The sequence below is a fragment of the Oncorhynchus gorbuscha genome, linkage group LG17 (genome assembly GCF_021184085.1).
Source record: "Oncorhynchus gorbuscha isolate QuinsamMale2020 ecotype Even-year linkage group LG17, OgorEven_v1.0, whole genome shotgun sequence".
Classification (NCBI taxonomy): Eukaryota; Metazoa; Chordata; class Actinopteri; order Salmoniformes; family Salmonidae; genus Oncorhynchus; species Oncorhynchus gorbuscha.
In genome coordinates, this window is record NC_060189.1 from 52,587,295 (window position 1) to 52,601,873 (window position 14,579).

General features: G+C 43.3%; 2 protein-coding genes across 8 annotated transcripts; one reads left to right on the plus strand and one right to left on the minus strand.

Annotated features, from left to right (window-relative positions):
- Positions 1-966: 966 nt before the first annotated feature.
- Positions 967-8,854, minus strand: LOC124001671 (zinc finger protein 184-like). Of its 6 annotated transcripts, none has more exons than XM_046308670.1 (8): positions 8,293-8,811; positions 7,724-7,854; positions 7,351-7,524; positions 5,513-5,644; positions 5,141-5,252; positions 4,795-4,916; positions 3,111-3,233; positions 1,998-2,128 (listed from the first exon to the last, which is right to left on the minus strand). In XM_046308670.1, the coding sequence occupies exons 1-7, from the start codon at positions 8,549-8,551 to the stop codon at positions 3,126-3,128; spliced, it is 1,038 nt and encodes a 345-aa protein (XP_046164626.1). In that variant the 5' UTR covers positions 8,552-8,811; the 3' UTR covers positions 1,998-2,128; positions 3,111-3,125. The 6 variants fall into 6 exon arrangements, 5 of the variants coding, with proteins under 5 accessions (XP_046164623.1, XP_046164626.1, XP_046164624.1 ...); XM_046308669.1 differs by lacking the exon at positions 1,998-2,128 and adding an exon at positions 2,384-2,703; XM_046308667.1 differs by lacking the exon at positions 3,111-3,233 and having other exon boundaries at positions 967-2,128; positions 8,293-8,817.
- LOC124001667 (zinc finger protein 23-like) lies at positions 8,755-14,374 on the plus strand. 2 transcript variants are annotated; one of them, XM_046308663.1, is made up of 5 exons: positions 9,645-10,447; positions 11,108-11,238; positions 11,444-11,590; positions 13,370-13,535; positions 14,077-14,374. In XM_046308663.1, exons 1-4 carry the CDS (start codon positions 10,189-10,191, stop codon positions 13,502-13,504), a joined length of 672 nt encoding a protein of 223 aa, XP_046164619.1. In that variant the 5' UTR covers positions 9,645-10,188; the 3' UTR covers positions 13,505-13,535; positions 14,077-14,374. The 2 variants fall into 2 exon arrangements, with proteins under 2 accessions (XP_046164618.1, XP_046164619.1); XM_046308662.1 differs by lacking the exons at positions 13,370-13,535; positions 14,077-14,374 and having other exon boundaries at positions 8,755-10,447; positions 11,444-12,963.
- The last annotated feature ends 205 nt before the right edge of the window (positions 14,375-14,579 follow it).

Genomic DNA, 14,579 nt, shown 5'->3' on the forward strand with positions numbered 1-14,579 from the left:
CTGGCTGTTCCGTCAATGCGGCTTTTGCCCACCAAGACAGTTTTGGGGCATCGCGACCATATTTACAGAGTTCAGACATTCATTTGCATTCTGGGTTCCTCCGTGCTACATTCTTTTGAGGACGTTATCATTTGAAATCATATGATATACAGGTGCCATTTTCTGCGCAACATCTCTATTAAAAATGTATGGCCTCCAAGGTTTTTTTTGACAGGGTCGATCTTCACCATTTTCTATGGCTCGCTGGTACCAGCACCAATGCACACACCTATCTCATAGTTAGAAGTGAATCATCTCTTGTTCCAAGTGCCATCGAAGGATACATTAATGTCTATGATGGCATCCTCATTCAGAAACTTTTGCTATGTCCTATATCTGGGTATGCTCTTCTAATTATCTTTGTAGCACTCTCCATTGACTAGTAGCCCTCTGTGAATCTCTGCAACTAAAGTAGGGGGGAAATTACTTATTATATCTGTCGACATTACAGACAGAACTGCAGGACTAAATATCAGCATGTTACCCTATGTAAATATTAGCATATCAGCATGTATTTACTTTATGTTAAGCTAATTTCTCACCAATCACATTAGGCTACAGCCCTATGACACTGTAGGCCTATGTGACAGTCTCGTTGGATAGTTATGTCTTCCTATTACTCTGTTTTCTTAACTTTGAATACATTTGCTGGAGCAAGGAAATAAATATTATGTATACACAGGAAGTCACCTGACAATACTCTCCCTTTTTATTTACCTGTCATGTCTCCGATATGAGCTGAGAAGCAAGGAAGGAATTCCTAGGACTTTGCTTATTTTCTTTGGAGCTGCATAACCAAGTCCAAGTTTGTGGGCTAGAAGAACCATCCTCATATTTATATCAAATGCCACATCTACCGTGGAGCACTCCTGCAGCCTGTCAGGAAATGACTCCTCTTTCCGTTAGCAAGAATACAGTAGAAAATAATACAATACAATTACTTTATTCCATCTACGTCAACATCAGTACGGTAAATATTCAACTGTCCATGTTCTAGACTAGGTTTAGGCTATTGTCTCTCTAAAAACAGGTATTTACAAAGTTAACAAAGGGTTTTAAGGAGAGGTATGTGATTAATTAACCTCTTGCCCCAAGACATTTCACATGATAATTATATTATGTCAGCTAAAAAATGGTTCTCAGATATCCCCTTTTGTACATCTCAAGCCACAATGCTACAGTTTATTCCCATTGTGGACACTCTTATGTCTGATAAGGTTACTCAAGAAGGCAAAGCTCTTGTAACACAATTTACACTTGAAGGGCCTCTCCTTGGTGTGAACAGTCTGGTGCCTCTTCACATAGTTCGCCTCAGTGAAATGCTTCCCACATGTGGGGCATGCGTGCGGCTTGTCTGCGTCCGACCTAACGCTTGGCCTCCCACGTTGTGAGTCAATGACACCGGAGGTAGGAGCAGGAGCCACCACCTTCAGTTGGTTAGTCTTTGAGCTCCTTCCTTGACCTCTAGCCATTGTTTGGGTGTTGTTGGGATTGTGTTCTGTGTTATGGGCTAGGTACCTCTTGTGGTGAACGCCCATCCTGGCCATGTCTGTATTGGTGTGGTAAACATGAGGTAGCTGAGGAAGGCTAGACCCAGGTCTTCTATGATGAGATCCTGAAGGGGAGGAGAGACTTCCTATTAGACTACCACCAGGGGGTCTCCCACCACTCTCTGTGAAGGCTGAAGCCCAGGGTGACCTGCTCTGTTCATCATGGATACTGTGATGTTTGTATCATAGGAACAGGAGGGTCTATCTCTATCTCTATCAGCTCCAGGCCCTGCTTCATCCCTGCACTGAGACTGTGAAGAGAAGGGTCTGGGCTGCAGACTGGATCCCTGACTGGAGCCTCTGTCTCTCTGATGACCACCAGGGCTGAGGTTGTTCAGTCCACCTGTCCACTGGTTGTGTTCTGTGTGGTGGAGTCTCTGTCCCTCATGGTTCGGTCCTAGTTCCAAATCAGGAAGGAAGCGCGATGGTTCCTGATCCAGGGTTCTGATCCAGGGCCAGGGTTTGTGACAAGCCGCCTCAAAGTTCCAGTCTCTCCCGCCAGCAACACCTGATATCAGCAGGTCTTCATGGACTGCAGACTGTAAACACAAATTGCACAGAAGAGCATAAAGGTTTATATAAGTAACTCCTTGCTGTACACACAGAAACATGATATTATAAAATGTTAACCAGTCAAGCCCATCTCTAACATTGTGATTCAAGTACGTAACAATATGGAGCCATTGGAGTTTATGATAAAAAAAAATGTCAATTTGTGTTGATTCAAGAATTAAGTATAATGTTTTGGTTCGACTGAGTTAAGGGAAACTCATTCCCTGCAATGATGCAAAAATAACCAAGTCAGTCAGCACAGAGTTGAATATGTATTTAATTTCAACAAAATAGTCATACACTAACATAACTTTGAAGTACAGTACTTTTATTGAACAAAACAATGTGACAAGTAGAATAACTTCTCACTATGGTAACACTTGACCTTTTATTGTAAATCTGGTACCCTCACTTTGATAAAAATACATTTTAGAATACTTTGGACTTCATGTTAAGTAAACATTAATTAAGACACTATCCTTACCTCACTATAAAAGCTAAAGCAGGGATGGGCAACTCCAGTCCTCGAGGGCCTGATTGGTGTCACACTTTTTCTCCATCACTAGCAAACACAGATGATTAATCAAATTGCATTCTAAAATGAAGATCATGATTAGGTGATTATTGGAGTCAGGTGTGTTAGCTGGGGCAAAACTGAGAAACCAAACAGGTCCTCGAGGACTGTAATTGCCCACCCCTGAGCTAAAGGGATATAGTTGACACTTTTCATCAGTAAAGCATTTTTACAGACAGCATAACACCAACCATCACCATATAATATTATCTGCCTCATCATACTTATTCTTTCCTCAGTTCACCTCATCTAGTTCCCCACTACATCCGAAACCAACAGAATTAACTACAAAGACTAAGGTAGCTCCTCTCTGAGAACCTCTTCCTGCAGTGCATACAGGCACATCTTCAGTTGGTGCTGGTGGGAGAAGCTCTTCTCACTGTAGGGTTTCTCACCTGTGTGGTGCCTGTTCAGCTTGGACGAGTGAGAGAAACTTGCTTGGGACAGATGGCAACCAAACAGATTTCCCCCCGTGTGTATCTTCTGGTAGATCTCCACCTGTTTGGGGAAACTGAAGGCTTTCCCACAGAACAAACACAGGAAGTGCTTATTATGGCCACTGGATCTACTGATAGCGTTACTACTATTGTCAATAGGTTTGTGTAGCCATTTAGTGTTGAGGCACTGGCATTGTCTGAGGTCTGGTTTAACATTAGGAGAGTGTGAGGAGGATGAAGGCCAGGGAGTGTCTGTGTTGTCGCAGGGTCCATGTTCCAGTTGATAGATCCTATATAAAGGCAGGCTGAAGGCGGCACCTGTTAGGGCAGTGGTCACCAACTGGTCGATCGGCAAACATTTCTGTAAAAAACCCAATGATAAAGCTTTGCGTTCCTATTTATTTGTATTCGTCTCGCGCTGTTGGTGGTAGGTGCAACTGATTCAGCTGTGTTCCCACTGTACCTTCAGACACATGAAATGGGTCAACTCTGCTATCCCGGCAGGCCCGGAGAGCAAATCCAGAGCACTATAGGCCTACCTCCAGCCAATCGGACGGCTCAGATTACTGTGTCTACTGTAACGTAGCAAGCTTTAAAAGAAAGCTACAGCCAAGTTGATACTGTGAGATTTCAAAACGTTTAAAACCATGACTAGAGAAAGACTGTCAACGAATACAGCAAAGAGCTGCTGTTTATATGAGTGAATTCATGTTTAAGTTCTTACTCAGAACTGTCAACACTTTGTATTCAACACTTTTATAAGCCATAAAATGCACATTCGTCCTACTTCCACTGGCACTACAACCAGCACTGTAGTTGTAATGAAGGAGTAGGAAAGTGTGGTAGGCTTGCGTTGTTGTTGTTATTGCGTTGTTGTTTTTGTTTTATCGAAGAATATTTCACCTTCTCTGTTCATAGGAGTAACAACATCTGCATGAGGCAGACATAATGGGGTGCGACTCCAGACCTTTTTAGTCAGTGACAGCAGCGGAAAGAGTGAGTGGCAGGACACTGGGAGGCAGAGCCCATTAGCTGCTCTGTCCCTCAGCTGAGACTGACCATCAGATGCAGGCACCATCAGCCCAGTAAAATAAAAATAAACTATTTTAATGTATGCTCACTCAGCTGTGCCTCACAAGTAATACAACAACTGATCTATTACCGGTGTGATCATATAGCCTATCTCAAATGTTGAAATATAATTTTTTACACATTTTTCAAACAATGTATTGGCAGGGAAAGTCAAGAAAAGCCAATATGCGGTGATAATGTATTGGGCCTATAGCCTACTTCACAAACCTCATTGCTACAGTACAGTTTTTAATAGGTTCATTTTGCATAAGCTTGCATTTTGACTCAGAAAGTGATCTTTACTCAGAAAAGGTTAGTGACCACTGTGTTAGTGGGTTAACCAGAGGCTCCATCAGTCTCTCTGAATCACAACTATAGGAGCAGCGCCTGTTCTCTCCCGCCGCATACGGACACCTCCCTGTCCTGGATGGAATCTACGCCTTGTCCTGGTCTCAGCCAGTCTGTTGTCATGGAGACTGAGTTTGGATGTTGTTTTGTGATCAACTGTCTGTTTCTGGTTAACAGTGTTGTTCCCCAGCCCAGAGTTGAGGACGCTGTTCCATCCACTGACCTCCACTATATCGCCGCTGGTCCTGTCTTGCTCAGTGATGTTGTCCCCTGGGTCCTTGGCTGCACCGGTCTGGGAATCCAAGATGACTGCCCAGTCTCCTCTGTTAGCCTCCAGCCACCCACCTACAAGAAGAGGTCAGAAATTTTACTAAAAACATGGCAGAGAAAACTCTGGAGTTTTTTTGTCAATTACCTGGTCAAGTTCATACATTATGTGTATGTAAACATAAGTTGTATTGATTTAATTGAATGAATGAAGAAAATTCAGACAAGAAAATTGTCAGGCGCATCAGTTTTCCCATTGAAGATCTTTTACTGTATGGAGGCTATATGTATTTCTCCCTTACCTTGCTCCCCCATCTTTAGTCCACTCAGCAGATCAATGCTCTCTGGTCCGTCTTCTATTGTCTCCTCTTTGACCTGCAGCAGATGAGGCTTCCCATCCTCCATGTCTACTGACTGTAAGAGATACAGAGTGAGAGGATGTTAGATCAAGACATCTGATATCAGCACCCTGCTATGGAGCATCTTCTGATTGGGCAATGAAGGATTGCTATGAGTACTATGTAACATGTAAGTTAATTTGCTACTGGTTAGATAACTCAAAGACATTGTCCCACACTTTTGACAAAATATATCAAGACCTGGGCCCGTATCCACAAAGTCTAAGGATCAGGTCCCCACCTAATATCATTCAGACAGTAGTTCAGTGGGCTCACCTCAGTGAGACTGTGTGTGGTCCTGTGTTGCGCAGCTGGGTCCTCTGTGGGTTCAGGAGGAGGTGTAGGCTGGTTGTCCTCCATGTCCATGGTCCCCTCAGGGTTCCCCAGACCCTCCTCACACCCCTCCTCCTGGAAGAGACAGGTGATACAGATTACACAGACATACACTCCCTCAGGTACGTACACACACACGGATAATAACACAATTGGGAGTGTTTACCCATCCCCACTACGTTTGAGTCCTATACTGTAGTCACAGAATGACTTCATTGTTATTAAACCCATCATGGTTGATGTAAATATGATGATGTGGGTAAATATAAGTCAGCTATGTCATCATCAGACAAACCTGACTAAACTATTTTGCCATGTACAGTAGGTGTTTGTTAGTGTGTGGATATGTGTACGCATATTTATTATATTTAAGTCTATATTGATTATAAAGCGCTTCCTTATTGAAAGTCTAAGAATGAAAAGTCCAATTTTATGTTTATTAAACATGAACAAGTGTCAAATCTGCATTAACTTTTTTTATTAAAAGTGTCTTGGGAAAAAAATGTATTGAGGATGGAAGTAATGAAACATGCATTTGCGGACATCATATATCCTTACACAGTACAAACACAATATGTAACAGACTTTTTAGGCGTATATATACATATATCATACAATGTCTGGATGCAATATTATACCCAGGAATATTAAACACTGAAATCGGTTACTCTCGTTATTCCAACTGCATCTGGGGATCTTTTCTGTTGACAACAATCTAAATGAATCTTAGTCTTTAATGCAGGGTTTGATCTAAATGTCAGAAGATATGGAGTGGAGTGGTTTTTTCTTCTGGTGTATTCTGAGGTAGCTCCTTTCCGAGAACCTCTTCCTGCAGTGCGTACAGGCAAATGGCCTCCTCACGTGTGGACCTTCAGGTGCCTTTTCAGGTCACCTGCCTGGGCGAAGCGCATGGGACACTGGGTACAGCTGTAGGGTTTCTCCCCTGTGTGCACCCTTTGGTGCCGCTTCAGGTCACCAGCCTGGGCAAAGCACATGTGACACTGGGTACAGCTGAAGGGTTTCACCCCTGTGTGGACCCTCTGGTGCCTCTTCAGGTTGCCCGCGTGGGCAAAGCGCATGTGACACTGGATACATGTGAAGGGTTTCACCCCTGTGTGGACCCTCTGATGGATCTCCACCTTCTGGGAACAGCTGAAGCCTTTGTTACAGAACATGCAGAGAAACCGCTTCTCTTTACCACCCGTTGTTGTTGCCCCTTCCCGCTCCTTGGCCTTTTGATCATTTGAGTTCGATACCTGTTCGAAAAGGACGCTGCCTTGTGAATTGGAAGGTGCCATCAACATGGTCACTCGGTGTAAAGGGGAGTGGGTTGCGACATTTAGATTGGTCTCTAAGCTTTCACTGTAGTCTAAGAAGTCACTAGTGTTGCCCTGCGAGTGTCCTTTTCCTAAGTGAGTCTCGTCTGCATTACATGTCAGAGGAGCGTCATCCTCCACTTTCACAGTCACCTCATCTACGACCAGACCCTCCCCTTTCTTATCTAGGAACCCTTCAGAGTTTACACTACTACTGTACTGGTTCCAGTCCCCTCTCATTGGATTAGGCTGTGTATCTAAACCCACAGGCAAGTCACCAGACATCATCTGTGTCCCTGTAGCATATGAACAGGACGAGTTACCTGAGTCCTGATGGGACAAAACCGTCCTCAAGCTACTGTAAAGTATATACTCTGTGCAGGGAGCAGGGGGACAGCCCAATCGCCCCAGGCCCGTTAAAGTCTTTGTGTCTGACTTGAGGACGGCGTTCGGCGTTCCACTGACCTCCGTGCCGCTTCGTTGGGTCCTGGGCTGCACTGAGGCAGTGGTGGGTTCATCCGTGGCTACAGGGGGCTCTCTAGCCGCACCAGTCTGGATGTCTCTGCTATGCTGTGGGTCCTCCTCTCCTTCAGACCTCTCCTGCTTGACCCCAGGACCTGCAGCCTCTGCATCTGCAGACTGACGTAAGAAGAGAGGAGGTTATTACCGATACATGAGTTGAGTTGGATAACAATGTCGTAGGGAAGATAACAATGCCTCTATGGCAGATTAATTAGGATGTTCATGTAAGAAAGTGAGTAGCTGAGGGGAGCCTTTCTGAACAGGCCACGTTTGATTTACAAATAATACAATTTTTATGCAACACTATTACACTAACCTCTATCATGATAATGTGCTGGGTTAAGGTTCCACTCCCCTCATCAACAGTGATTGGTTGGTCATCTCTCCATGTATTGTGTCCCACAGGCTTCACAAAGCTCCTGTGGCCTCCAGTGAGATGTCCTTCACCTGAGAGCGTTTGGGGGAAAGAGGTGGTTAGGTTAGCTACTGTCAATGTTCAACAGTATATTGTACATTATTGACAATGTCTAGAAATGGCAAGGACATAAGGTCATTTATCTTGATATACAGGGCGGTAGGTAGCCTAGCGGTTAGAGCGTTGGGCCAGTAACCAGATGGTTGCTGGTTTGAATACCCAAGCCAACAGGGTTTTTACTATCTATGTATTATGTTCCATGTATTACATTGTTTCCATTGATTAAATCATAGGCAATGCTGTAAATTAATAATCATGTTAGAATATATTGTTTCTTTACTAAATAATCTGGGGAATTATTGCATACTATCCAAAAACGGACCAAGACTCAATTCTGGGTAACACCTATGAACACATGTGCAGCTGAGAACGGGGCGACAACCCATGTCTTCTGCAAAATGTAACGTTACCTCTTGACATTCCTCTGTATTTGTCGAGGATCTTGACACTACTGGGTCGAATGGCGAGGACGCGCTCCCGTGCCACCTTCAGTTCCAGTAGCTGTAGTTTCCTCCGCAATCCCCTGTTTTCTTTCTGGCTTTGAGTTATTTCCAAACGAAACACTGCATAGTCGTCGTCGACAAGTTTACAGATCTCTGCCACGGCTGCATTCGCTAGCACCTCCATGATGGAGGCTATTTGAGTTTGAAAAACCATACAGTTAGCCATTGTTAGCAGCTAGCTAGCTAGCGTTACCTAGATAACACCTATCAACCAAGTCATGTCTCCAAAGCGAATTAAAGACTACATGTCGTAAGTATGTGATGCTGTGCAGTTAAATTATTCATATTTTGTATTCCAGTGTGTTAATAATGAATAAAATCTAAATAACAACAAAAACGCTAACGTGGAAAATGTTCTTAGTGTTCACTTCCGTTTCGACTCTTCTTCGTGTGGCTTTCCCGGCAGACGAGACGTATATTGCTATCTTTCACAGGTCGTAGTGTGAATTTCACATTTTGTTCACAGAAAAGTAGATTGGGGGGATTTAATTGCACCACCATCTTACCCTACATACACGCCACTATTCCCAACAAACCCACCACCTCTTCCCACTATTTTGTCCCTAAAAGTTATCTGCTACTACTACCAAATCAATCTTCTGGAATTTCTGCTCCATCTGTGCAGTGCAATTAAGACAATGAGATGATTCTGTTCAACATGAATGGAGATCAGGGATTTATTGTGGGAATTTAGGTCATTAAAGTATTATTACATTTCACTTGTTTTTCTTACAATGTACTCATATATAGATTTTATTATTGTATCGGGTATTTTTTTAAATATATTTTGTGTTAAAATAAAGCAAATGTTATGTATTTTTTGGCATAAATAAACATTGTTCTTGAATATATTAATATATTAACATCAAAGGGAGGAACAAGGCTGCAACCACCAATCACTTGCTCCGTCTACCCAACCTGTACTCACCTAGACTGTCTAGAGTCTAGACTGACTCAATAATTACTGTTGTTGTCACGTTCTCTTGCATAATTCAACGAGCGAGTTAAAAATCAACATGCTTAGCTCTAGATTACACCTATCTAAACATACATTACATTGCGATATCAGACGTAATATCACTATGCAGAAAAATGTATCCATGCTTTTGTTACTTCTAGGTTAGACTACTGCAATGCTCTACTTTCCGGCTACCCGGATAAAGCACTAAATAAACTTCAGTAAGTGTTAAATACGGCTGCTAGAATCCTGACTAGAACCAAAAAAAATTATCATATTACTCCAGTGCTAGCCTCCCTACACTGGCTTTAATGCTAACCTACAAAGCATTACATGGGCTTGCTCCTACCTACCTAAAGATAGACTTCACTTCTGCAACGGAACACTTTCTATGATTAAAATATTTGACGAGGCTCTACATGGAGTACTGTCTCATGAAGTCCCACCCTCTCAGGCCCCAGAGCCTGAACAGGGTATTTTGTTTTTCATGACTGAAGGAAATGGGAATGTAGTTTTGTAAAATGTTATTTTCCCATCCCCATACTGGAATTCACATTTATTTTATGATTTTTTTCCCCCCACCCCCGTCCAGTTGGTGGCGGCAGTACACCATTTGCGTGTAGTTCGCCATAAAACCTCACAGAAGAAGAAGTTAACGGAAGTAAGCGTTGACCAAGAACAATTTTCACGTTAGCGTTTTTGTTAGATTCATTAACAGAAATGGAACTCAAACTATGACTAATTTAACTGCACACAATCACATATTTGCAATAGGTAGTATTTAATTTGCGTTGGAGACAAGACTTGGTTGATAGATGTTAGGTAACGCTAGCTAGCTGTTAACAATGGATAACGGTATGGTTTTTCACACTCAAATAGCCTCCATCATGGAGGTACTAGCGAATGCAGCCGTGGCAGAGATCTGTAAACTCGTAGACGACGACTATGCAGTGTTTCGTTTGGAAATTTCCCAAAGCCAGAAAGAAAACAGGGGATTGCGGAGGAAACTACAGCAACTGGAACTGAAGGTGGCACGGGAGCGCGTCCTCGCCAGTCGTCCCAGTAGTGTCAAGATCCTCGACCGATACAGAGGAATGACAAGAGGTACATTTAGCAGAAGGTCGAGTTGCGCGGCCTGTCTCCCCACTGCACTTGTGTAACTTTAGATGTGTTAACCAGAATTGGGTCTTGGTCAGTTTTTGGATAGTATGCAATACTTCCTCTGATTACTTAGCTATCTTGCACAAACACACCATATCATATTCTAACCAGGTTCTTGATTTACTGCATTTCCAATTATTTATGCATTGAAAACACTATGATGCCTAGAACATCAATTAATCTATAAATAGTATATCAAGAAGTTATGCAAAGTGTTACTTTACATCCTTGCCAATTCTAGACCGTGTCAATAGGTTATAATATACCGTTGAGCATTGACAGTAGCTAACCTAACCACTTATTTAATTAAGCAATAAGCCCGAGGGGATGTGGTATATGGCCAATATACCATGGTGCCTGGGCTGTTCTTATGGACAATGCAACACGGAGTGTCTGGATACAGCCCGTCGCCGTGGTATATTGGCCATATACCACAAACCCCCAGAGGTGCCTTATTGCAATTATAAGCTGGTTACAAATGTAATTACAGAAGTAAAAGTAAATGTTTTGCCATACCTGTGGTATACAGTCTGACGTGGCTGTCAGCCTGTCAGCATTCAGGGCTCGAACCACCCAGCTTATAACCCCTAATAATTCTCTCAGGTGAAGGACATCTCACTGGAGGCCACAGGAACTTTGTGAAGCCAGCGGGACACAGTACATGGAGAGATGACCAACCAATCACTGTTGACGAGGGAAGTGGAACCTCAACCCAGCACGTTATCATGATAGAGGTTAGTGTAATAGTGTTGCATTAAAAATTAGTTACTTTGTGAATAAAATGTGGTCTGTTTATTTCAGAAAGGCTCCCCTCAGCTATTCACTAGTTTCCATTTACATCGTAATTTAACTGCCATCGGGGAGTTTGTTAGACTTCCCTATGACATTGTTATCCAATTCAACTCATGTACCAGTAATAACTTCCTTTCTTCTTGTCAGTCTGCAGAGGCAGCAGGTCCTGCGGTCAAGCTGGAGAGGTCTGAAGGAGAAGAGGACCCATGGCACAGTAGAAACATCCAGACTGGAACGGCTGGCGTGCACCCTGTAGCCACAGTGCAGCCCAGGACCCAACACAGCATCACGGAGGTCAGTGGAACGCAGAACGTCTTCCTCAAGTCAGAAACAGATATCGAGACTTTAACGGTGCTGGACCGACTGGGCTGTACTCCTGCTCCCCACTCAGAGCATTTACTTTATGGTAACACGAGCCCGAGGACAGTTTTGTCTCATCAGGACCCAAGTGACTCGTTACAGACTGGCAATGATCTATCCTGTTCATACTCTACAGGGACAGAGATGATACCTGGTGACATGTCTGTGGGCTTAGATACACAGACTAATCCAATGAGAGGGAGCTGGAACCAGTACAGTAGTAGTGTATATTCTGAAGGGTGCCTAGATAAGAAAGGGGAGGGTCTGGTCGTAGATGAGGTAAAAGTGGAGGGTGACACTCCTCTGACATGGAATGCAGATGAGACTCAGTTAGGACACTCGCAGGGCAACACTAGTGACTTCTTAAACAACAGGGAAAGCTTAGAGTCAAATCTAAATGTCGCAACCAACTCCCCTTTACATGCGTTCAGGGATCGCGACCCAGTGTCTAAGTCGATGGCACCTTCCGATTCACACGGCCGCATCCTTTTCGATCAGGTATTGAACTCAAACAACAGGGCTCGAGCTCAGGCTCAGCGAGGGGGAGCCACATCAGGCAATAGTAAAGAGAAACGTTTCCTCTGCATGTTCTGTAACAAAGGCTTCAGCTGCCTCCAGAAGGTGGAGGTTCACCAGAGGATCCACACTGGGGTGAAACCCTTCAGCTGTACCCAGTGTCACATGTGCTTCAGCCAAGCTGGCACCCTGAAGAGGCATCATAGGGTACACACAGGGGAGAAACCATTCAGCTGTACCCAGTGTCACATGCGCTTCGCCCAGGCTGGTGACCTGAAGAGGCACCAGAGGGTCCACACGGGAGAGAGGCCCTTCGCCTGTATGCACTGCAGGATGAGGTTCTCAGAGAGGAGTTGCCTCAGGACACACCAGCAGAAAAACCATTCCACTGTATAACATAGAAAGTAAAAATTCCACCCAACAGCTTCTGACTTTTAGATCAAACCCTACATTAAAGACAAAGATTTATTGTCATTGTTGTCAGCAGAAAAGATCCACAGATGAATTTGGAATAATCAGAGTAACAGATTTCAGTGTTCAATATTACTGGGTAGAATATTGCATCCAGACATTGTGTGATATATAAGCCTAAAGTCTGATACATATTGTGTTTGTATTGTGTAGGATATATGATTTTCACAAATGCCTTTTTCATTGCTTCCATTCAACAACATATTTTTTTCCCCCCAAGACACTTGAATGAATGCAGTTGTTTTTGTTGATGTGTATGTGTGGTTTTCATATGATATATTTAACACTTTTTTATGTTTAATAAACACAAAATGTGACTTCATTCTAAGACTTTCATTGAGACTCTCTTTAGTATACATCACATCTGATCTCACCCTATTCTGCATACATACAACAGTGCTTTATAACCAATATACACTTACTAAATATACCTACACATACCCACACACTAACAAACACCTACTGTACACGTCATCATAGTTTAGTCAGGATTGTCTGATGACTTTTGACTTAGCTGATCATAGCTGACTTGTTTTTACCCACATTATCATATTTATGTCCACCATGATGGGTTTAACAACAATGAAGCCATTATATAACTACAGTATAGGACTCAAAAATAGTGGGGATGGGTAAACACTCCATGTTGAAAGTGTGTTTATTATCTGTGTGTATATACCCGAGAGAGTGTATGTCTGTGTGATCTGCATCACGTCTCTCTTCCAGGAGGAGGAGGGTCCAGAGGAGCTGTGGATGAAGGAGGAGGGGTGTGAGGAGGGTCTGTGGAACCCTGAGGGGAACATGGTCATGGAGGACAACCAAACTACACCTCCTCCTGACCCCCACAGAGGAACTAGCTGAGCAGCTCAGGACCACATACCGTCTCACGGAGGTGAGCCCACTGTGAACTACTCTCTGTATGGTATTAGGTCAGGACCCATATCCACAAAATCTGTCAGAGTAGGTTTGCAGATCTAGGAGCAATTTTGCCTTTTCTATTTGGAAAGATCCTAGATTATCACTTGTACTCTGAGACTAGGTGCCCAGGTCTTGATTATTTTTGTTTTAAGTGTGAGACGATGCCTTTGGATTATTCGTTGATTTTATTACTTGACACTCTTAAAGTTACATGCTAGCTGTACCTGAAGACTTACAGTCTTTGAGCTAAGCTGGCTCGAGAAATTGCCTCTAACTTCTTGCATACTGGATGCAGAGACGTAAAAATGGTATCCACAGGTTAATCTGACTGAAGAAGTGGATAATTGCCAAAATCACAAACTATCCCTTTAAAGAGTGTCAAGTAATCAAATCAACTAACACGTTTGCATAGTATTAATAGCAATCCCTCATTGTCCAATCAGAAGGTGCTCCATAGCACAGTGCTCATATCAGATTTATTGATCTAACATCCTCTCACTCTTTATCTCTTACAGTCAGTAAACATGGAGGATGGGAAGCCTGATCTTCTGCTAGTCCAAGAGGAGACGATAGAAGATGAACCAGAGAGCATTGATCTGCTGAGTGGACTAAAGATGGAACACCTGCTCTATCCATGATATAGACTGACCATGTGAAAATTAGGATCCCTTATTGATGTCACCTGTTATATCCAATGTAATCCTTGTAGAAAAGGGAGGAGACAGGTTAAAGAAGGGTTCTTTAAGCCTTGAGACAATTGAGCCATGAATTGTGTATGTGTGCCATTCAGAGGGTGGGTAAGACCAAATTTTGTAAGTGCCTTTGAACAGGTTATGGTCGTAGGTGCCAGGCGCACCGGTTTGAGTGTGTCAAGAACTGCAACGCTGCTGGGTTTTTCATGCTCAACGGTTTCCTGAGCGTATCAAGAATGGTCCACCACCCACAGGACATCCAGCCAACTTGACACAACATTGGCGTCAACATGGGCCAGCATCCCTGTGGAACGCTTTCGACACCT

Excerpts from the sequence above, each read along its gene's own strand:
- LOC124001671 (XM_046308666.1), bottom strand. The coding sequence starts at position 8,551 with ATGGCTAACTGTATGGTTTTTCAAACTCAAATAGCCTCCATCATGGAG. Across the intron at positions 7,855-8,292 it reads ATACAGAGGAATGTCAAGAG|GTGAAGGACATCTCACTGGA; the intron begins GTAACGTTACAT and ends AAACGCTCTCAG. Across the intron at positions 7,525-7,723 it reads AGCACATTATCATGATAGAG|TCTGCAGATGCAGAGGCTGC; the intron begins GTTAGTGTAATA and ends TTCTTACGTCAG.
- LOC124001667 (XM_046308662.1), top strand. The coding sequence starts at position 10,189 with ATGGATAACGGTATGGTTTTTCACACTCAAATAGCCTCCATCATGGAG. Across the intron at positions 10,448-11,107 it reads ATACAGAGGAATGACAAGAG|GTGAAGGACATCTCACTGGA; the intron begins GTACATTTAGCA and ends TAATTCTCTCAG. Across the intron at positions 11,239-11,443 it reads AGCACGTTATCATGATAGAG|TCTGCAGAGGCAGCAGGTCC; the intron begins GTTAGTGTAATA and ends TCTTCTTGTCAG.